The sequence below is a fragment of the Monodelphis domestica genome, chromosome 1 (genome assembly GCF_027887165.1).
Source record: "Monodelphis domestica isolate mMonDom1 chromosome 1, mMonDom1.pri, whole genome shotgun sequence".
NCBI classification, from domain to species: Eukaryota; Metazoa; Chordata; class Mammalia; order Didelphimorphia; family Didelphidae; genus Monodelphis; species Monodelphis domestica.
Genome location: NC_077227.1, coordinates 664,802,035 through 664,824,552, shown reverse-complemented (window position 1 = coordinate 664,824,552; position 22,518 = coordinate 664,802,035). Strand labels below are relative to the sequence as shown.

General features: G+C 35.4%; 1 protein-coding gene across 3 annotated transcripts in view; it reads left to right on the top strand.

Moving 5' to 3' along the window:
- The window catches only part of PLEKHH2 (pleckstrin homology, MyTH4 and FERM domain containing H2), a 129,346-nt gene that overhangs the window by 58,815 nt on the left and 48,013 nt on the right, over positions 1-22,518 (top strand). For all 3 annotated transcript variants that reach the window (XR_008917461.1, XM_056822875.1, XM_056822826.1), the window contains 9 exons: positions 4,871-5,056; positions 5,412-6,403; positions 11,029-11,104; positions 12,951-13,045; positions 13,724-13,868; positions 17,187-17,323; positions 17,424-17,534; positions 17,692-17,778; positions 20,656-20,814. Coding sequence is in view for 2 of the 3 variants with exons in the window: in XM_056822875.1 (XP_056678853.1) it covers positions 4,871-5,056; positions 5,412-6,403; positions 11,029-11,104; positions 12,951-13,045; positions 13,724-13,868; positions 17,187-17,323; positions 17,424-17,534; positions 17,692-17,778; positions 20,656-20,814 (1,988 nt within the window). In the remaining variant the exon portion in view is untranslated. The remainder of the gene's footprint in view (positions 1-4,870; positions 5,057-5,411; positions 6,404-11,028; positions 11,105-12,950; positions 13,046-13,723; positions 13,869-17,186; positions 17,324-17,423; positions 17,535-17,691; positions 17,779-20,655; positions 20,815-22,518) is intronic.

Here is a 22,518-nt window from a genome sequence, read left to right as displayed (position 1 = left end):
TCCCTTATTTCTGCCTTGTGGAATCCCTAGCTTCCTTCAAAGCTTCCCTTCTCTTAAATAATACCTTTCCTTTTTTTTTAACTTTGTTAAAGATATTCTTATTTTATCAATTACATATAATAACAAATTTCCACATAAGTTTTCCAAAGTTATATGATTCAAATTGTCTTCCTCCCTCCCATCCCACCCCCTTCACAGAGCTGGCAAGCAATTTGATCTGGGTTATATGTGAAATGATACCTTTCCTAATCCACCCATTTATTAGCAATCTCTTTCATGAGATAACTTTGTATTAATAAATATATTTTTATTTACTTGTTTATATGTTGCATACCCCTGACAAGGTAGAGTGCCAAGATTATTTCATCTTTCTTTGTATTTTCAATTTCTAGCAAGATGCCTTGCCTCCTAGTGCTTAGTGAACATTTGTTTGAATGAATGAATGAATGTGCTGAGCTAGATACCAGGTAGAATTCAAAGTATGAGAAGCCAGAGTGCCCTTTGTAGGACACACATGATGGATAGTCTTGAATGCCAGATAGAGAAATTTATGCTTTATTCAGTAATTAATGGGTAGCCACTGAAAGTTTTGGAGTAAGATGTAATATAATTAGAGTTACAGTTTAAGAAGCTTAATTTGACTGTGTGTAGGATGTATTGGAGGAAGGCAGAAACTAGATAAGGAGAACAATTAGAAGCTATTGCAATAGTTCAGGCAAGGAGCTTGCAGTGGAACTGGAGAAAAAATAATGAACATGGGGATGAGGGAAAGACATGAGTCAAAAATGACTCAGAATTTTCTAACCCAGGTGACAAGGATGATTTTGAGTCCATTGATAGAAATAAGAATGTCAGGTACTGGGTAAAATATTGAGTTTGGTTTCAGATATGATGAGATGAAATAAGAGTTACAAATAATTTTTTAGCAATGCAGAACACATATCCATCTATCTGTCATCTGTCTATCTGTCTATCTATCTATCTATCTATCTATCTATCTATCTATCTATCTATCTATCTTCTGTCTACCTCTCTCTCTCTCTCTCTCTCTCTCTCTCTCTCTCTCTCTGTCTCTCTCTCTCTCTATCTGTCTATCTCTCTGTTTGTCTATCTATATTGATTCTAGGTATATAATAGAAAGCATTTGATCCAGTGTTTGGTCCATAATCCAAAGGGCAAATTTTTTAACATTATTTTATTTGGTCATTTCCAAGCATTATTCATTGGAGACAAAGATCATTTTGTCCCCCCCAAAACCCCCATCTATTACATAGCCGATGCACGATTCCACTGGGTATCACATGTGTTCTTGATTCAAACCCATTTCCATGTTGTTGGTGTTTGCACCAGAGTGTTCATTTAGAGTCTCTCAAAGGGTAAATTTTAAGGGATGAATTTGCCATTTGCTATTGATGAAATAAGTTTAATTTGACAGAGATGCTTTTTAAATGCTGATTCTTTCCTTCCAAGAATGCTTTAATTCCAGTTCTGGTAGCTACTCATGAGGTGACATTGGTAGCTATTAAAAACCTATGCCAGTTTGGTCCAAATATTGTTCCTTTAAAAAGAAATGAACAATAATGTGATAACCAAGTAATAATGTTCTAAATTGACTAAATAAATTAATTTAATAAAAAATAAAAAGTGGGGGCAGCTGGGTAGCTCAGTGGATTGAGAACCAGCCCCAGAGACGGGACGTCCTAGGTTCAAATCTGGCCTCAGCCACTTCCCAGCTGTGTGACCCTGGGCAAGTCACTTGACCCCCATTGCCTAGCCCTTACCACTCTTCTGCCTTGGAGCCAATACACAGTATTGACTCCAAGACAGAAGGTAAGGGTTTTTAAAAAAATAAAATAAAATAAAAAGAAATGAACATTTTAAAATCATTAATTTAGACCTTTATTCTTAAAATACAACTTCAGTGTAAAATTCAGACATTATACAACTATACACCTTTATCAATCTCATTAATTGCCCTTTTTTAAAGTCAAATATTTATTAGTGCTTACACTATTACAACCATTGTGCTTTTTTAGTAGAAGAGAGGTTACATGGTTATAGTTGGTCTTTTAAGATCATTTTGTTTTTTTTAATTTAATACTTTATTTTCCCAGTTATATGTAATAACAATATTTTACATAAGTTTTCTGAAATGATAATGTCCACATCCTCTCCCTTTCTCTCTTTCTTTCCCTTCCTTGTGGTTGTAAACAATTTGATCTGGATTATATATATATATAATCTTGCAAAACATATTTCCATATTGGTCATGACATGAGAGAACACTCATATAAAAACAAACCCCCCAAATAAAAACATAAATAAACTAAACTGAAAAATATTATTCTTTGATCTGTATTCAGACTCCATCACTTGCTTCTCTGGAAGTGAATGGCATTCTTTGTTACAAGTCCTTCAGAATTTTCTTTAGTCACTGTATTGCTCAGAATAGCTAAGAATTGATCATCATAAAATATTTTTGTTACTGTGTACAATGTTTTCCTGAATCTGCTTATTTCACTCTTTGTCAGTTCATGGAAGTATTTCAGGTTTTTCTTAAATCATCCTGTTCATCTTTTCTTATAGTGCAATAGTTTTCCATCACATAATCATGTACCACAATTTCTTCAGGCATTTCCCAACTAATTGCCCTTTTTAATTTTGTTTGACATTTTTACATATCATATTTATTTCTCACTATATCTCTTTCTTTCTCATCTGCCTAGCAAGCTATCCCCTATAACAAATCAAAATAGAAAAAAAGCAAAATTAATCAATACACTGATCATATCTATAGCATATGCAAATATTCTACCTGATACCATTCCTAAACACATGTGAGACAAGATAAAACTCCTGATCCAAGCAATATTGTCTTTTTTTTTTAATTAGTACTCTTTATTATAACATATATTTGGAAGAATGATCTCTATCGGAGCTAAACAGATGGCATGTGAATCAGTAGAAAGGGCTCTGGATTTTAGAACTGAGTACTCTAATCTAAGACATGGTTTTATCATTTACTATGTGACCTTGGCCAAGTCCCCTGATTTTTCTTTGCCTCCTTTTCTACAACTGTAACATGAGGAGTTGGAGTAGATAATGCAGAAGATCCTTTCCAGGTCTAAATCTGTGATCCTTTGACAACTTAATTATTAATAAGATTTAAATAATCATAAACAAAATATCTAGATGCTTTGTGGTACCTACTCTATTGATCATCTTAAGTTATTATCAGTGCATGTTTAAGTTAATCAGACTTCTGGGTTGTCTCCCAGAGCAAAGTTATAGATTTCTTGGAAACTTTTCTTATAATGAGAGCTAAAAAGACAGAATTGAGCACTTTTCATGGGTCAGACAGTATGCTAAGTACTGGAATACAAAGAAAAAGAAAAAGAGAGTTCCTGTCCTCAAGAAGCTAACATTCTAATGGGGAAAGATAACACATAAGAGAGTCACCAAGAGTAGTGAGAGAAGTACCCTTATGAGGACAAGGTGGAAAAATAGTTTGAATCAACTTGCTCAGTGCTCAGCAAACTATGATGTGCTACTTGCCATTGATGATGAGCCAACTCCATAAGTAGGGGCTTTTCTAATTACTGGATCATAGATTCAGAACTAGAAGGGATCTTAGGGGCCATTGAGGCCATTCCTTTAATTTTACAGATGATGAACTGAAGCAAACAGAGAGATTCAGTGACTTGTCCAGGATCACACAGCTAAGTACTTATTGAAGACTTAAAGCCAAGGGTTTCCAAAGCCAAGTCCAACTGGAGAACCCTTATCTTGTTCTCCATCTCTCCTTTCTATAGAGAAGCAGCTTAGAGAGTCTATCTTCATGGAGAGAAGAAACCAGCCTGCTCCATGGGATTTAGAAGTCCAAAACATGGCATCTACCTATGAACCCTATGGTATTTTTCTACAATAGTTTGGTACTTTAAACATTTGTTGTTTTAATGGTTTCCTCCACTAAAAAAACTTGGAATCCCCCTATGGCATGCCAGTTTCTAAGAGCCAAAGAATAAGCTATCATACAAACAACATGATGGGCTTTCTTCAGCTGAAGTGAGCTGGGCTTTAGACAACAAACAATCCCTCCCAGCCCCTACATTCTACATCTTTTTAGCTTTGTATGACCTGCCAGAATTTAGATTTTATTGGTATAACTTTTGAGAAACTAATGCCACAATGGGGCATTAGTTTAGGACTTAAAAAAAAAAACAAACAATCCTTACCTTCTGTCTTAGAATCAATACTGTGAATTGGTTCCAAGGCAGAAGAGTAGTAAAGGCTATGCAATAGGTGTTGTGACTTGCCCAGGGTCATCTAGCTAGGAACTATCTGAGGTCAGATTTGAACCTAGGACCTCCCATCTCTAGACCTGGCTCACAATCCACTGGGCCACCCAGCTGCCCCTAGTTTATGACTGTTGTAGAGGATTTTTTATTCCAATTTGAATCCTGTTCTCCCCAAGTTTGGCAGCCAAGATATTAATTACTTTCTTACCCGTTTCTCTCCTTTTCTCAAATGCTAGGAGTACTTACATGTACACTCTGTTGGGTTTACTTGCTTTCTGCAGGTTGTAATCTACTCTTCTGTCAAGGCTGACATTTTACAGAGGCCACTCTCTTCACTTCTAAACTTTCAAAGAGTACATTTTCAATATATAACCATTTAACATACAGTATTTTCTCATAAGCAATTTGATGTGTAGGTGATATTTGACATAAAGGAATCTTCTCTGATAAAGAATGAAATTTGGATTTTTGTTTTCTACTTAGAAAAGAGAATTATCCAGATTTTGTGTGCCCTGGACTCACATTCAGTTCATTGGTATGAAATATGATAATTCTCAATTATTTTATTGCAGAAGTTCAAGGGAAGAAACTATCCACTGCCTCCACACCAAAACCTTCAGAAGGCCAGCGCCTAAGCAGTTTGACTTTTGGATGCTTTTTATCCAGAGCAAAGAGTCCTCAGCAAGTAATTAAATCAGAGGAAGTGAGCAAGATATCATCTAAAGAACTCGAGTTCCCAGAGGGAAATCATGTAGAAGGTATTTACCGACTAATGTTATTTATGTTTAAACTTGCTTACAAAAACTTGCATGTATTTTTAATCTCTCACTAGCTTATCTTTTGCATGAAAGCTTTCTTTTTCAACTTGTTCCTTCATTAAATGCTATTCCTTCACCCCCCTGGCCCTATTGTGGTTCTCTCATGTGGTTGGAAGTGATGCTTTCTTTAAATGTCATAATTTAAAAGTTTATGTAAAAAAGAATAACCAAGTTCAATTTAGAATAACTATATTTGTACCAAACTTCTAGTTATTGAAGAGTAGTTACCAAAAAAAATTTACAAGTAGATAAGCTTATTTAAAGCATTTTGCCAAGTTGATGTTTTCTTTTCTAGAAATGGACATCCCAGATACGTCCCTTGGTAGCCAAGTACAAGAACACAACAAAGGTCGGAGGTCTTTGCAGCAAAACTCCTGTGTGTTGGAACAGAATGGGGCAACAAAGACAAGTTATACTCTACAAAGTGGAGACGGCATCAAAGACACATCAAAGAATTCCTGTGTCACTGTAAGTGACTGGAGTTCTGATGAGGAAGAAGAAAGCAAAGAAAGATTAAAATCTAGGTGTGACTCTACCCTTTCTAGTCATACTTCAGAGGAGAGTACCCGGTACAGTAGAATGGGAAGTGAAATGTATTTGACAGCATCTGATGACAGCAGCTCTTTATTTGAGGAAGAGAGTTTTGGCATTAAGAGAACTGAGCACAAGAAGCTGTACTCCTGGCAACAGGAAGCACAATGGAAGGCTCAGAACAGTATAAGTGGAAAAGGAAATTGTGAATCACGGAGTAAAAAAGGGAAAGATGGCTTTTCAGATGAACTGAACAAGAAATTTCAATGCCAGAGATTGGATTACTCATCTTCATCTAGTGAAGCTAACAGCCCAAGTCCTATTTTAACCCCAGCTTTAGCACCCAAGAATCCCAGCCTGCTGCCCACAGGACATCAACATCCAATGGCATTCCATCCTTCCTCAAATCTGCCCTCAGCAAAGTTAAGGATTCCTAATGTTTTCAGTATAAGTGTAGCACTGGCCAAAAGACACTTAAGTCAACCCCAGTTAAGTTCTGATCGGATGTTTGGCAGAAACAGAAATGCTATAAGCATGATCCGACCCCTCAAACCTCAGGAGACAGATATTGATCTGGTTGATGGAGATAGCATGGAAATGGTAGAAAATATGGATGTTGGATATGATGATGGAGTGTTTTCCTATGACACCCTTGAAGTATCTTGTTTGGAAGATTCAGAAATGTGTGATTCAGCTGCAAAGAAGGCAGCTGGAGGCAAACCTCCAACTCCTCCACTTCATCGGTTTCCTTCCTGGGTAATTATTATATATTGTGTGTGTGTGTGTGACCCATAGTGCCCTTTCCTTCTCAGGTGTTTTAAGTTAGTCTGATTTTAAGGTTTAATTTTATTTTATTTTCCTATCTTTTCTTAAAACTATTCATCCTGGCATTTCTAAAACTTAATATAATAGGAATTCAGAATATAGTGCTTGGACCATGATGCTTTTTGGTAAGTCTGGAATTATGGTATAGATATTTGATAAATCTAGATAGTTCTATCAATTATCTATCATCTTTTAAAGATTGTAAACTTATAGATGTATAATCTACATGATATGTTAATAATTGAATCTAATATTATAGATATTTTCTGTCTATGGATTTCTATCACTCATTAATAATCTAATCCAGATCTATAACATAGATATATAATCTAAATTGATTATACTATCTATTATCACTAGAGGTATTTTCTTCCATTGGTACATTTTGGTAGCACCACACTTTCCATGGCTTCCTCCTGGAGATTCTTGTCAGTCAATCAGTAAACATTTGTTAAGTACCAACTAACTATGTGCCAGCCACTATGCCATGCTTGAGGGATAAAAAGAGAAAGAAAAAAATAATTCCACTCTCAGGGAGTTCACAACCTATTGAGCGAGATGATTTTCAAATAACTATGTACAAATTTTATCTTGTGTAGATATGATAAATTGGAGATAATCAATAGAGGGAAGGTGACTAGAATTGGCATCCATGTCTTTAAATAATCCATAGAGAATCTAGCCAAGGCATTGTAGCTCTTTGTTGCAGGACTTGGGCTATCCATCCTTTGTTCTTGCTATAGGAACAATTCATTTCCTTTTCCCTCCATTCATATTCTTTGGGGTGACTCTTCTGTCATGGAAAAATCATCATTGGTAATATGCTTAGTCTGTTTAAATCTGCTCTACGGGTTTTCATTTCTCTTGGGTTTAAATGGAATTAAGATTCTTCTGAGATCATGATGTTCCATGATTTGTAGCCATTTAGCTATTCTAGGAGAATATGGGTATTATAGAAGGTGAATTTAGAGGGCTTTAACATAAAACTAAGATCTTCTTTGTGTCTTGGACCCTTTGGCAATCAGGTGAAGCCTGTGGACCCCTTCTCAGAATAATGTTGTGTTTTAAAAAATTCATAATCAAAATAAATGTCAAATTTTGATTTGTGAAAATAAAAATGTAGTTTTCCCCCCATACACTCAAGTTCATAGACTACCCTCTGCCCCAACATGTATCCAGAGATCAACTCCAAGGACCTGAAGTTAAGAACCCTCTGACACAAAAGACAGTGAGCTGGTCTTGGAGTCAGGATAACCTGGGTTCAAGTCCCTGTTTCTGACATAGACACTGGGTGACTGAGCAAATCACACACATTGCCCCCAGGTAACTTCATAAATTAGGAAATATTGCTAATCTGTGCTGGTTGAACAAATTTGCTTACATTGATAAAGGTTAGTTGTTATAGCAGAGGGTACATTTGGATCATTAAAAAAAAAGTTTAAAAAATATGATCCAACTTGTTTTCCTCTGACTATTCATTGGACACACATTAAGTAATATGCAATACTTTAGTTAAAACCAATCCTACATGGGCAGCTAGATGGCTCAGTAGATAGAGTCATCTTGAGATGGGAGATCCTGGGTTCAGATCTGGACTTAGGCATTTCATAGATGTTTGACCCTTGGCAAGCCACAGTTGCTTAGCCCTTATCACTCTTCTGCCTTGGAACCAGTACTTAGTCCTAATTCTAAGATGGACAGTAACGGTTTAAAAAAAAACAACCCTACAAATGGTGTCTCAGTTATGGGATGGCTTTGTTAGATTTTTTAAATGAATTGGAGGTTTAATTCAGTTCCAAATTCTTTAAGAGAACATGATTTCCTCAGTGTACATTTTCAACGTATTTTATGTCCAAATCAACATGTATCCATCTACAATATAGCATTAAATGCTAGGTGGCAAGGAAAACATGTTTAAATATGACACTAAAATTCCAATTATCCATTCCCTAGGCAATGTCCTTCCATAATTCGGATCCTCTTAACTATGTATACTTTCCCAAAGAATTAGATGAGACTTTGAAAATAATCGTGATAACTATTATTTTTGGCTACTATTTCCTCATTGTTCTTCATTTTGCTGTTCTTTCTATGAGTCCACTTGACCCAGGAGAAGTAATTATGCTCTTCAAGTGCTCTTTAGCAGGCTAAGTATTAAAAATGGGGATTGCCAAGGTTTTATGACCTTTTTACCCACAGAAGAGAAGAAAAATAAATTTATCAACCTACGTTTAGACTAAGTGCATAGGTTTACAGCTGGAAAGATTCTTGGGGTGGGGAACAATCCTCTTCATTTTATAGATTAAGATACTGACCTCAGAGAGGTTAATATAACTTATCTAAGGTCAAACAGGTGGGAAGTACTTCCAAGATTAAAATCTGGCTCCACTTCATGACTCTTTTCACTGTAATGTCAGTTTCATTTTTTCCTTTTTCTTTTTTCTTTTTTTTTTAACGTCAGAAGAGGGGGCATCTGGGTGACTCAGTAGATTGAGAGCCAAGCCCCAAGATGGGAGGTCCTGGGTTCAAATCTGATCTCAGACCCTTCCTAGCTGTGTGACCCTGGGCAGGTCACTTACCCCCCATTGCCTAGCCCTTACCACTCTTCTGCCTTGGAACCAATACACAGTATTGATTCCAAGACAGAAAAGTTAGAGTTAAAAAAAAAAAGACAGAAGAACAGCAAAGGCTAGGCAGTTGGGATTTAGTGACTTGCCTGGGATCACATAGCTAGGAAACGTCTTGAAGACATATTTGAACCCAGGTCCTCCTGACTCCAGGCCTGGTTCTCTATCCACTGAACCACCTAACTGTCCCTCAGCCTCACTCTTTCCAAACTTATCTTTCATCCTCACCACAACCCAAAGCACCTCCCTGTTTCCCCAGGTATCCACCCTGTTCTTACCTCTGTACGTTTTTATTGTCGCTCTCAAATCAATCCTTAATTTTCCTTTTACACAGATAGAAATTAAGACTTACAAATCTCTTGGTATTTTACTATCTAACACAATCTCACCCATTTCTACCTTGTTAGTCATCTTACATTTATTCCCCTCTCTTCATTCTAAGGTTCAGATTGCTGGCCTATTTGCTTCTGAGACACAGTATTCCATCTTCTGTCTCCATGTCTTTTCACTGAATGGGGCCGTCGTGACTGAGATGCTCTTTCTTTGTATCTCTTCCTCTTGGAATCCCTGATCTGCTTTAAAAAGTCAACCCATATTCCATCTTCTGTGTGATACCTTTGCTAGTCCCCCCAGATGCTAGTGTCTTCCCATCCAAAGTTAGTTATTCTATGTCTGCTTTGTAAGTGTCTTATAGCAACATACAGACAGACACACAAATTATACACATATATACAAGCATATTAGAATATAGAATGTAACTTCTTTCTTCTTTTGTATTCCTCAGAAATTTAAGGAGGAAACTGGGCACAATCTTTTCCCCATTCCTCACCAGTTATACTGCTTTTGAACTTCTGTGGATCTTGCCATCATGCCTTCCTTCCCTAGGAAACTCATCATTGGGAAATCTCAGTATCCTGCAAGACTGAATCTGTCTCACATCTCATCAGTATTCTCTGCCTTTCTGATTAGAGCCTCTTACTGATGGGCAAGGTCAGGAGCTCCTGGGTTTCCATTTAAGGTGGGAGCTCAGCATAGTCCTCTCCCGATTTTTCATCAGCCATACTGTTTTTTGATCTCCCCATCATGTCCCTGAGCTAAGTTTTCAGCTTTTTAAAATTTTAATTCTTATGTATTATCTTCCCCCATTGAATTGTAAACTTCTTTGAACTGTTGGATGGCTCAGTGGAGTAAAAGTCAAGCCTAAAGATAGGAGGTCCTAGGTTCAAATTTGGCCTCAGATACTTAGCTGTATGACCCTGGGCAAGTCACTTAACCTTCATTGCCTACCCCTTACCGCTCTTCTTCCTTGGAACCAATACACAGTATTAATTCTATGATGAAAGCTAAGAGTTTTAATTTAAAAATATATATTGTAAGCTTCTTGAGGTCATGGACTGTCTTTTGTTTTATTGGTATTTGTATCTCTAGCATATGTCCTACCACACTGCCTGGCACATAGTAAGAACTTTATAAATATTATTTGACTGCCAGTAAATGCTTGTTAATTTGCTTATTGAAGTAGAACCCTGATTATGCCTTGGCTATAGCTTTTTCACTTCACATAAGAGCCATTTTAGTTTTTAATTTTCTTTCTTATCTTTTAAAGATTGTAGAGATTCTAGAATGATTAGTAACTGTAAATGCCTTTTCTAATTTTTCTTTATATATATATTATATATTTATATATAATTATTCTTAAATTTGTCTTTAAAGGAAAATTTAAAATCTTAATCAAAAATTAGGAAATCTAATGCAATATTCATTAAATAATTGGCAAATAAAATGCCTTTATATGTACCTCTCAAAGTAGTGTATTTTATTTTGCATTAAAAGGAGAATTACAATAATACCACAGAATTATGAATGGAGGGAATTTTGAGTATCAAAAATGACCAGATACCCCAATTCAAACCTTTGTTTTTAAACTAGGAAAGCCGGATTTATGCTGTGGCCAAATCAGGCATTCGAATGTCTGAAGTCTTCAATACAGATAATATTCATAAAAGTAAGTGATTTTGGTTCGTCTAATGTATGCAATTTTCTAAGGACTTGTGTGTCATCTAAGACAATACCCTGCCACTGAATAAATAAGAGAAGAACTTAAATTTCCAGAACATTGCCTTGTATTATTATCTTTTTAAAAGTACATTTTAAAATTCATTATTTCCAATTTAGAGTTGTCTGCTTTGAAATCCAACATGAGATTCACTCTGAAGATTAATAAAGTTTTTCCTCTTGTACTTGTGAAAAGGATAGAGATAATTATGAGTTATTAGATAATTTAATTAGCAGGATTCAAAGAGTGTTGAATGGCTGGCTTGGCTACCCAAAGAGTTGTCATTAATGATTCCATGTCAGTTTAGAGGAGTGGCTCCACTGGAGTACCTCTGTGCCATTTAATAGTTCTATCAGTGGCTTAGATTAAATTATAAATATAATAGTTAACAAATTGTGTAGGTGATATAAAACTGGGAGGGATAGTTAACACATTAGGTGACAGAAGTTTCAAAAGCATTTTGACAGAACACTAGATTCAGTCAAATAATATTAAATTTATTAGAGTTAAGCATAGAGTTTTAAGTTTGAATAAAAAGAAAATCCACCTCCCAAGTACAAAATGAGGAGGAATAGTTGAACAATCTAGAATCTTACTGGACTACAAGCTTAACATTAGTTAACAGTACAATATGGCAGCCAAAAAAGTTAGTGTGATCCTGGGCTTCATTTAAAGTGGCATGGTATCCAAGGATTAGGAGATCAGAATAGCACCTACTGCATAAGATTGTTGAGGATCAAATAGAATAATATTTATTAAACACTTTGAAAATCTTAAAGTGCTATATAAATGCACGCTATTATTCATCTTACTATGGCTGAGTGATCACTTGTCAGGTATATTATAGAGGTAATTCTTTTTAGATTGTGAAAGGGTTTGAACTAGATGACTAACTACTTAGGCCCTTTCCAGTTCTTGACATTCTCTGATCCTATCAATTCTTTACCTGTAAAAAGGACCCATATGGAGAATTTCTTTCAGTATTATATTTTTATACACAAGCAATTTTTAAATATCTCTTCAAATTCAACATGAGATATTTCCATGATGTTAGTTTTTAAAACAACCTCTAGTGGACACATAATAGTGAGTATTTTAAAAATTTCTTGTGAAGGATTTTCACATTTTATATATTTAGAAATGGGGAGTAGCAGATGACTCCTGGAGACAAACCATTTCCTAGTAGGAAGGAGTGCAATATTCTAAAATTCTACACTTGTCCTGCCAGTCTCTTCTTCTTTTCACATATATATTGTTTGGATTTTTTTCTTCACATAAAAAAAGGACTAATAGTAGGGCTCTGTGAAAATAACAGCATGTAATCAGAAAGGGTTTACATTGGGTGGTTTTTCATTTAGGAAAGATCATCAAAGAAACAAATATTTATTGAACATGTGTATGTATCTGCATGTGTAGGGTTGTACCAAGTATTGTCAGGAATCTAGAAAAATAAGACATTACTACCTTTAAGTAATTTACAATCTAGATAGAAAAAAAATGATTAAAACCTACTACCTCTAAATCTTATAACCTGACCCTATTCACATGAAAAACACTGAATAATACATTTAATGTATGAATATGTCTGAAAATGTATGTTATGGATTATAAGTGCTATAATTCATACTGTAGAAATCATAATGAAGAGCCACTTGCATTGATATACTTTCAGGTCCTTTCTAAATTTTGCTGTAGTCACATTTGAAAGGATATTCATTCTCCTTTCTCCAACCCACCCAATGGCATGTCAAAATAAATGTTATTATATTGTCATTCGTTCTGTTCTTGATTTCAGATTCTTTGTTGATGACTTCTTATTCTACATCAGGACTGTATACGTCTCTGATTTACAAAGATATGACAACCCCAGTGTATACAACTTTGAAAGGGGTAACTTTATTGTCATTGTCTAAATGTGGTTGTGTTTGTGAAAATTCTGGAAACTCTTTTATTCAGTCTCTGGATTCAAAACTTGACATTTCCCCCTGGTTATGACTTTGAAAAGCATATCAAAAGCTCATGTTTGTGGATGGGAAAATCGAAGCAATGGAAAATGTCTAGAAAAAATATTTACTACTACAAAGCCTGAGTTGGTTTCTATTGTTCTCATGTAGATTTTCCCATCATTCATTGTTTAAAAGAATTATATTAGTGATGATGTACTGATTAAAAGTCTAATTTAGAAAAATCTTTATATCTATGCCAGCCTTGCTTCCTCTCCCCAAATAACCTGAAATATGCTTGAAATTAAAATGATTTTATTTTCAGATGTTGACATCACTCATTTTAAAAGTCCTTTTATGTCTACAAAATCCTATATTAGTTAGAATTGGGTGGCTTTTTAAAAAATGCCTCTTAAAGAATGGCAAAAATAATGAGTTTGGGATGCCATAAGAAAATCTTATCCCATGATTTGAATTTACCAAAAAAAAAAATCATCATTGAGTTTGTTTTGTGTGTTAGTGTGTATATACATATATATACATGTACTCATGAGGAAACAGGTATGGAAGGATACATAAATATGTATATTTATATTTATGAGACCATTTTGCTACTTTTCTTTAGAAGGCAACCCAAATAAGCAACAGCCCATTCTTAGATGACTCATCGGGATCTGAAGAGGAAGACAGCTCCAGATCCAGCTCCCGGACATCTGAATCGGATTCTCGAAGTAGAAGTGGGCCAGGGAGTCCTAGAGCCTTGAAACGAGGTAAGAAGAAGCCCCTAAACAGGGAAGACACCTTCGTTCTTCTACATGAACACCAAATAATTTGTAAAATCTATTGGGAATATAACTCCATAATTTTTTTCAATATGCCTGCTCTACCTTTATGATTTTATCAGATTGAGTATTCCCTGCAGTGAAAAAGATTCTACAATCCATCATGCTTGATATCCTATAGCAGGGGTGTCAAACAACTAGAAACAAGGGACACTAAGTGGTAAGTTAGGTTAGCCATGATCCACATGTTGACTTAAAAAAAAACACATTAACACTCTGTTTTATTATATTTTTTTTCTCTTGTAAAATATTTCCCTATTACTATTTTAATCTGGTTTGAGCTTGCATTCAGGAATGTTGATGGTCACCTTGTGGTCCATAGGCTGCATGTTTGACACCTCTGCTCAAGAAAAAAAAAACATTCAGAGTCAAGAGATTGGAATTATTATAATGACTTTACCACTAAATCAATTGTGTAACCTCCATTGAGCAAACAAACACATACAAAATATTTTTTTGTAAATCCATATTATGGAAAAAGAATTTCTTATAACATCCCAAGCCTATTACGTTTGCCATTCTTTAAGGGGGTATTTTTTTAAAAGGCTGCCCAATTCTAACTAATACAGGATTTTGTAGATATAAAAGGATTAAAAAAATATGAATGATGTCAACGTCTGTGAATAAGATCATTTTAATTTCAAGCATATTTTAAATAGTGATTCATGTTAAACTATCTAATGTCATTCTCTTATAATTTACAGTTTAAAAAGCCACCTCTACACTGAATCACTTCCTCTAGGAAAATCTACTTTTTTCCCTTATAAATCATATTATTGAGTCACTAAGTAAAAGCATTTTTTCTTCTATTGTGATGAAATGTGCCACATTTCAGGTTATTTGGAAAGAGGAATAAACCTCACATGGATATAAAGATTTTTCTTAATTAGAATTTTAATTACTATATTATTACTAACACAGACTTTCAATATCTGCTTATTCAATGATTGTAGCACTGCTTTCTTCAGGCTGTGAGTGTGGGAGTAAAATAAGATAAATAATCTGATGAAATATGGTTTCTTTTTTAACTTGATTGTTTGGCATTCATTTTGTCTCTTCATTATTTTTTTTAATAATTTTAGGAATATGCTATACTTGTAATGCCTGAAAAACATATCCAAAGCTGTCTTCATTCAATAATCTTTCTCTCAACAAAATGGCAGCCAGTGCATGGTTTAAATGGGTGTCTCTTGTAATTGTTAACAAATCTCAATGAAATGTGTTTCATAGGTAGATGTTACAGTGAAATGTGGTTGCACAGATGAGGATCTATAATTCATGTAACTATTAGTATATGTTAATAGCATTATTCAGAAACTAGCTGTTACTATATTATGAATTTACCTCAAATAAGAAACAGTAATGATATGTGTACTTTTTAAACCCTTACCTTTTGTCTAAGAATCAATACTAAGTATCAGTTCTAAGGCAGAGGAGTTAAGTGACTTGCCCAGAATCATGCAGCGAGAAAGGATCTGAGGCCAGAATTGAACTTGGTCCTCTCATGTCCAGGCCTGACTCTCTTCACTGAGCTACCTAGGTGCCTCAATGGTGTATGTTATTGATAAAGCAAGATCTTTGAATATTAGCGAACACTTTGTATCAGCTCCTGCTAAGGTGATGGATACAAACTCCAATTCTAAATTTTAGTCTTTGGGTCTAATGTTGAGCCAAAATCCAAGCTTAAAAATATAGCACATTTCTTCACAATGACAAAAAATTGCTTTTATCTAGTGATTCAGCACATATGGTTTACCATGGGAAATAGATTTTCCTAAAGGAAGTGAATCAGTGTGGAAGTGGCTTTTTAAACTCTTTTAAGTCCTAAGAGGGGAAGAGAATAACACTGGATCATGCTTTAAAATAACTCACTATTTTAAAAAGCAACACATATTTTTAAAATGAGTGGGATGAAGTGTGTGGCAGGATAAGATCCATATGACAGCTCATCAGCAGTCTAACCACAGATAGCTCTTTCCAGCTATCAAAATAAATGGGTAAAAATGCCTGCCAAGAGAGACTTTTTAATAATCAGAGGTCACACTTACTTAAGAACCTGAGCCTGATATGAACGGATATCCCACAAAGTATGCTTTGAAGTGATGTCACACAAAGACACTGTATGGTAGAGAGGGAAAGTGATGGATATTGAGTCAGGCAAGATGAGGGTTTGAATGCTGGCTCTGATACTAACTGTATAATCCTAAGCCAAGTCCTTTCTCTCTGCTGCTTAATTTTTCTATTGTAAAGTGCAAAAAATCATTCCCATAATGCCTTCCTGAAAGGAAGCATATTATAGTGGGTAAAGAGGTGACCTCTGAGTTAGGAAGCACCTCAGACCCATCTTGGCTTTGTGATCCTGGGCAAGTCAAGTCCTAGAGATGTAACTATGATTCCCAGGGGTAGCTAAGTGGCACAATGAATAGGGCACTGGTCCTAGAGTCAGGAAGACTCCTCTTCCTTAATTCAAATACAGCCTCAGATCACTAACTAGCTGTGTGACCCTGGGCAAGTCACTTCACCCTATTTGCCTCAGTTTCTTCATCTGTAAAACAGGCTGGAGAAGGAAATGACAAACCACTCCAGTGTCTTTGCCATGAAAACCTCAAATAGGATCACAAAGAATTGCATACAACTGAAAATGACTCCACAACAAAATAACTTGCAGAATAAGTGCTAATCTTTATTTGTACCTAAAGTGAAGAAATCAGGTGGAAACTTGCTGGCTAACACCCACTTCTTTCCCCTTTTCTTTTGACCTATGTTCTACATGGACAAATGGGGATAGGACACTAAGTCTTGGAGACACTTAAAGGCCAGGGATCTAGAAGCTAAAGGAACTTTAGAGGTCATCTTGTTCAAAACTCTTTATGAGGTAGATGACTCAGTGAATTGAGAGCTGGGTCTCAAGATGAGAAGTCCTGGATTCAAATCTGGACTCAGATACTTCCTACCTGTATGACCCTGGGCAAGTAGCCCTTACAGCTCTTCTGCAATACACAGTATGGATTTGAACATGGAAGGTAAGGGTTTAAAAAAATAAAACCTATTATACAAATGAGGAAAGAGAATCTAGGGGAGAACCAGCTTGCCCAGGACCAGATAGGTAGTGAGTGACAGAGGCATGATTTGAACTCAAGTCTTCTGACTCCAAAGCCAACGAATGCTCTTTCCTTCATTCCATTGTCATGTTATGATAACATAGTGTCTATAACATGAGTCCACTTTGTTCTGTTATTCAATCAGGTGTGTCTTTATCCTCTGTAACTTCTGAAAGTGATTACGCTATTCCTCCTGATGCCTATTCTACGGACACAGAATATTCAGAGCCAGAGCAGAAGCTCCCCAAAACTTGTTCCTCTTCTGGTGATAATGGGAAAAATGTAAGCAGTGTAAAATTTTTTCATTTTAATTGACCTGTTCATTAGGAGGATCCAATAGTTGAGACCCTTCTGAAATGTTTCTTTTTCTTTTCAAAACTAGGAGCCCCTTGAAAAATCTGGCTATTTGTTAAAGATGGGTGGCAAAGTAAAGACTTGGAAACGGAGGTGGTTTGTTCTTAAAGGTGGTGAATTACTTTATTACAAATCTCCAGTGAGTATGCAGCATTAATGTTTACTGTGTTATCCTACCAACTGTAACTCAAGCACCCAATTCTTTTCCATCCATGGAACACAATAATGACTCAAAGATTTCTTTTAAATGCATCGTAAGTTATTACATTAAATTTGGTTTTCTTTCTTTTACACAGAGTGATGTAATTAGAAAACCCCAGGGCCATATTGAACTTAGTATGTCCAGTCATATCATTAGAGGAGATAACAAACAAACAGTTCAGGTAACTTTCTGAATATTTTTGTAACCTACATAGTCAATTCTAAATGATTCATGCAAAAAGGGGAGTAGGAACATGAATTTGTGTTTATTATGCTCTTTTCAGAGAATAAAAGCTCTTTGATGATTTGGGTTCCAATGTAGCCTATTTGCTGTGACTGGGTAAATCAGGAAGATCCAGGTTCCAAACCAGCCTTTGAAACTTCATAGACCCTGGGAACATCATGTAATTTTTCTCAACCTTGGTTCCTTTCTTGGTCTGAATAATTAGTAGAGTAGACTTAATCTCTAAAATCCCTTTCAACTCTAATTCTAAATCTATGATCCTATGACGATATGATTTTTGTCTTTGTAGCCTCGGCACCTAGCACAGGGAATCAATCAATCTAGCAGGTACCTTCATAAATGGGAATTGAATTATTAATTGAAGAAGTGACTGAATACGGTCAGATTCACCTAGTCATTGATACTAAAGACTTGGATAAGATTATGCAGTGAACACTCTGGCTTTTGATGCCCCCTATACCTCCATTTTTCTCCTATATCCTCAACCCCGGGGTCTTCAGGTTATCATGGAAATTGGGTATCTGAATAATTTACATGAAGTTGTTAGTGATTTTAATGTTACCCATTCTGAGAATATTTGTACTTGAAGTGAAAAAGTCTGGAAAAAGTAATTAAAAGTAAGGCCAAGAGGAGCAGTACAAACTACCAAACAAGACTATAAAAAGGAACTCAGGAATAGGGAAGCCTCCATCATGTTGGAAGGGTTTGGTGGGTGGAGGAAATTACTTTAGAAGTCTATGGAAATTCTGAAAAACCTAGAAAGACTTACATGAACTGATTCAAAGAGAAGTGAACAGAACCAGAAGAACATTTACACAGTAACAGCATTATTGTTTGATGAACAAATCTGAATGATCAGCAATTCAATAATCCAAGATAGTCCCCAAGGACTCATGATGAAAAAACACCATCTGCCTCTAGAGAAAGAACTGATGGAGTCTGAATATATCCCAAAACATACAATATTTCACTTTCCTTTTCTTTCCTTTCTTTTGCTCAATATCTATTCCACAAAATGGCTAACATAGAAAAATGTTTTACATGATCACACATGTAAAATATATTTCAGATTGCTTATTTTCTCAGGGAGGGGAAATACAAAAAGGGTGGGAGGAAAGGAAAGAATTTGGAACTAAAAAAAATTTTAATGAATATTAAAAATGTTTTACATGTAATTGGGGAAAAACAAATAAAATATAAATTATTAAAAATGAATCCACATTGAAAAAACTGTGTGGATAAGCCAAGTGTGAAAAGTTGAGAGTTGATTTACCTCATTATAAATTAACTTCAACAGTGTATAGAAGTCAGAAACTTTCCCCCAATGTCCAAGATATATTGTGTCCTTGAAATTTTACCTGTGCTAGAAAAAGATTTACCTTTCTGTAATTAGTACCCTACTCTCTCACCAAAAGAGATATACTTCAGGAAACTTGTTCCTTCATTAAATTCTTTATGAAGAAGTATCTCCCGATAATTATTCCTCCAAAAGTTTAAACAATATTTTTAAGCTTAGAAGGGTGCCTAGATTCCAGGTACTGATATGATGTAAGGACAGGTTTGTATTATTCAGTCACTTTTTCAGTTATATCTGACTATTCATGACCCCATTTGGATTCTCTTAGCAAAGATCCTGGAGTGGTTTGCCATTTCCTTCTCTGGATCACAACAGCAAGTTATTAAGTCCTATACCTATTAGTTTCTTTATTTTTTAAATCCTTACTTTCTTTCTTAATAACAACTCTAAGACCAAAGGGCAAGGGCTAGGCAAGTAGGGTTAAGTGACTGGCCCAGGGCACATAGTTAGGAAATTTCTGAGGCTAGATTTGAACCCATGACTTTCCAACTCAGGCCTGGAGCTCCATCCACTGAGTCACCTTGTTGCACCTACCCAATAGTTTATTATTATTGTACATATATGAAAATATAATTGTTAAAATTAATCTGAAGTACAAAAACATGGTTTTATATTGAACAAGAATTTAGTTATTGTAATTTTCACAAAATGATGGAGGTATGGAGAATTAACAATGTATTAATAAGCCAAACCACAAGCATTTATTAAGCACATATAGATGCTAGACCTTGTCCTAGACACTGGAGATACAAATACAAAATGTGATCCTACCCTTGATGAGCTTCCATTCTACTCTTCAGAAGGTAAAATGTTTGTAGGGATATAAACTACAACTAAGATTTGATATGGGAAACCCCTGAATGTGGAACCTACCTATACCAATTTAGGTCATTATCTTCTCTTCAATTTATGGTCTTAGAGAGTTGTCAGGGGCTGAGAAGTTAACTGAAAAGTTAAGTGACTTGCCCAGGATCACACAGCCAATATGTATCAGAGTCTCAACTTGATCCCATGTTTTCCCAACTCCAAGGCCAGCACCTTATCCAGTGAAACATACTGTCTTTCGAAATGTTCACAGATTATTGTGTCCTCATAATAACTTTTAGACAGAACATCAAGAATTAGGCAAATGGGGCTAAGTGACTTGCCCAGGGTCATACAACTAGGAAGTGTGTCTGAGACCAGATCTGTAGCCTGGTCCTTCTGACTCCAGGTCTTGCCCTCTATCCACTGTGTCCTCTAGCTACCCTACATATTATATTTTTTTAAAGGGCACAATGCTTAGGGGTGGAGGGAGAGAGAACTAACACTTGGACAGCAAAGAAAAGGCACTTCTTGCATAATACTTTTTGGCCTCAAAGGCAAGGTATAGATAAGTATTTTTGCTTCTGTGTTCAGTGGCTATGTTTAAAGTATGGACTTGTATTTCTCAAGACCTACTTTATTGTCCCATTCTAGTTGACTACTGAAAAACGCACCTATTACCTGACTGCAGATTCTCCCAATATATTAGAAGAATGGATTAAAGTCTTGCAGAACGTGCTTCGAATACAAGCTGCTAATCCTCTTTTCCTACAACCGGATGGAAAACCAACAGTCAAGGGACTGCTTACCAAGGTAGAGTGTCCAGATATTGAACTGCTCAGAAATTATCATTATGCAGAAATATGTATATCATGCTTTCCATCAATAGATTCTCGAGTTTGTCCTGTGTATCATTTGCTTGTCCATAGTTCTGCCATTGGATTCTTAAGCACCTTGAGAGCAGGGACTAGTTTTTGCTCATCTTTGTGTCCTGAGTATAGAGCAGAGTGGTATTGCCCTTTATTTATTTTAAATCCTTGCCTTCTATCTTAGAAAGATTTGATTTTTTATTCTTCATACTTTCATATGGTGCTATCAAGAGTAGGATGTGATCCTCAAGCCATATGTTAAAACATCCCTACCTTGGTCTGCTATTTGCTTCCCTAAACAACACAGCCTTTCCAATTTTTGGTCCAAGTTATTCTATTTCTCTTGTCTTCTGCTCCACTTTTCAAGCATTAGTTGTATATGTCTATTCTTTTGTACATTTTTAATTGGACTAACTTGATATGATTAGCAGGTGACTAAATGTCTGTTAATTACCAAAGTCTGTCCACTCCCACATTATTGCAGTCAAGTTTTTTTAAGTGGAAAACTTTTCTCTCGGTTATTTTGGATTTAATGACTTGCTCAGAGTTTATCTATAAATTATTTGAGCTACTGCTATATAATATTCAAATGAACTGGGGGCGAAGGCTTTTCAAGTTGTCAAAATAACAAATTTATAAAATTAATATGGATGTGGATTTAAAGATAGATGCTGCTAATTAACTAAATTAGTTTGAGTTATTATCAGCTACACAGGATACATTAATGCCTAGAAAAGGCAGCATTTTTTAAAAGAAGATATCAAATTGTTATTTTAACTATTGAATTATACAAGGTAAAGAGCTTTAGGATCATCTCTAATCTTTAGGAAAATTCTTCCAAAAGTCTGTGCCATTGTTTTAGCCTATTTCTTATATGATATCACCTAGTTAGCTTGGTACTTTTTTAATAAAATGTTTGGGGGCATCACTATTGTTAACTCTCCCCCTAACCTCCTACTCCCACCAAATACTGAAAGATAAAATCCCATATAACAAATAAGCACAATCGGCAAAATATATGCATATAGTGGACATGTCCAAGAGGTTTGTCTCTTTTTGTATCTTATGTCTTTGGTCAAGATGTAGATAGCATGCCTTATCCTCTGGATACGTGATTGTTCATTGCATTGGTAAGGATTTCAAAGATTTTCACAGATGATTTTCTTTACAATGTTGCTACCTTTTATATAATTTGTTCTCCTGGTTTCTAATTAATTAGAATCTAAGTTTTCCTATTTTCTGTTTTGTATCTCTCCAGTTATACTTTTGCTAAAGAATATACACATATTCTTTCTATATATATAAACATGTTATATATATATATGTATATATATATATATATATATGATGACATAGTTTCATGTTAACGAAGAGGCAGCATTCCCTAGTAGATAGAGCTCTGGACGTGGAAGACTCAGGGTCAAATCCTGCCTCTTATCACCCACTAACTTCATGACCTTGGCCAAGTCTCTTAACCTCTCTGAGCCTCAGGTTTCTCACCTGGAAAATAAAAATGTTATTAATAGTGCCTACCTTATAGGATTGCTGTGATATAAGATAATATGTATATATGTATATATATAAAGCACTTTGTAAATTTTAAAGCACTATGTAAATGTGTATTATTTATTTCCGGCCATGGTGGCTA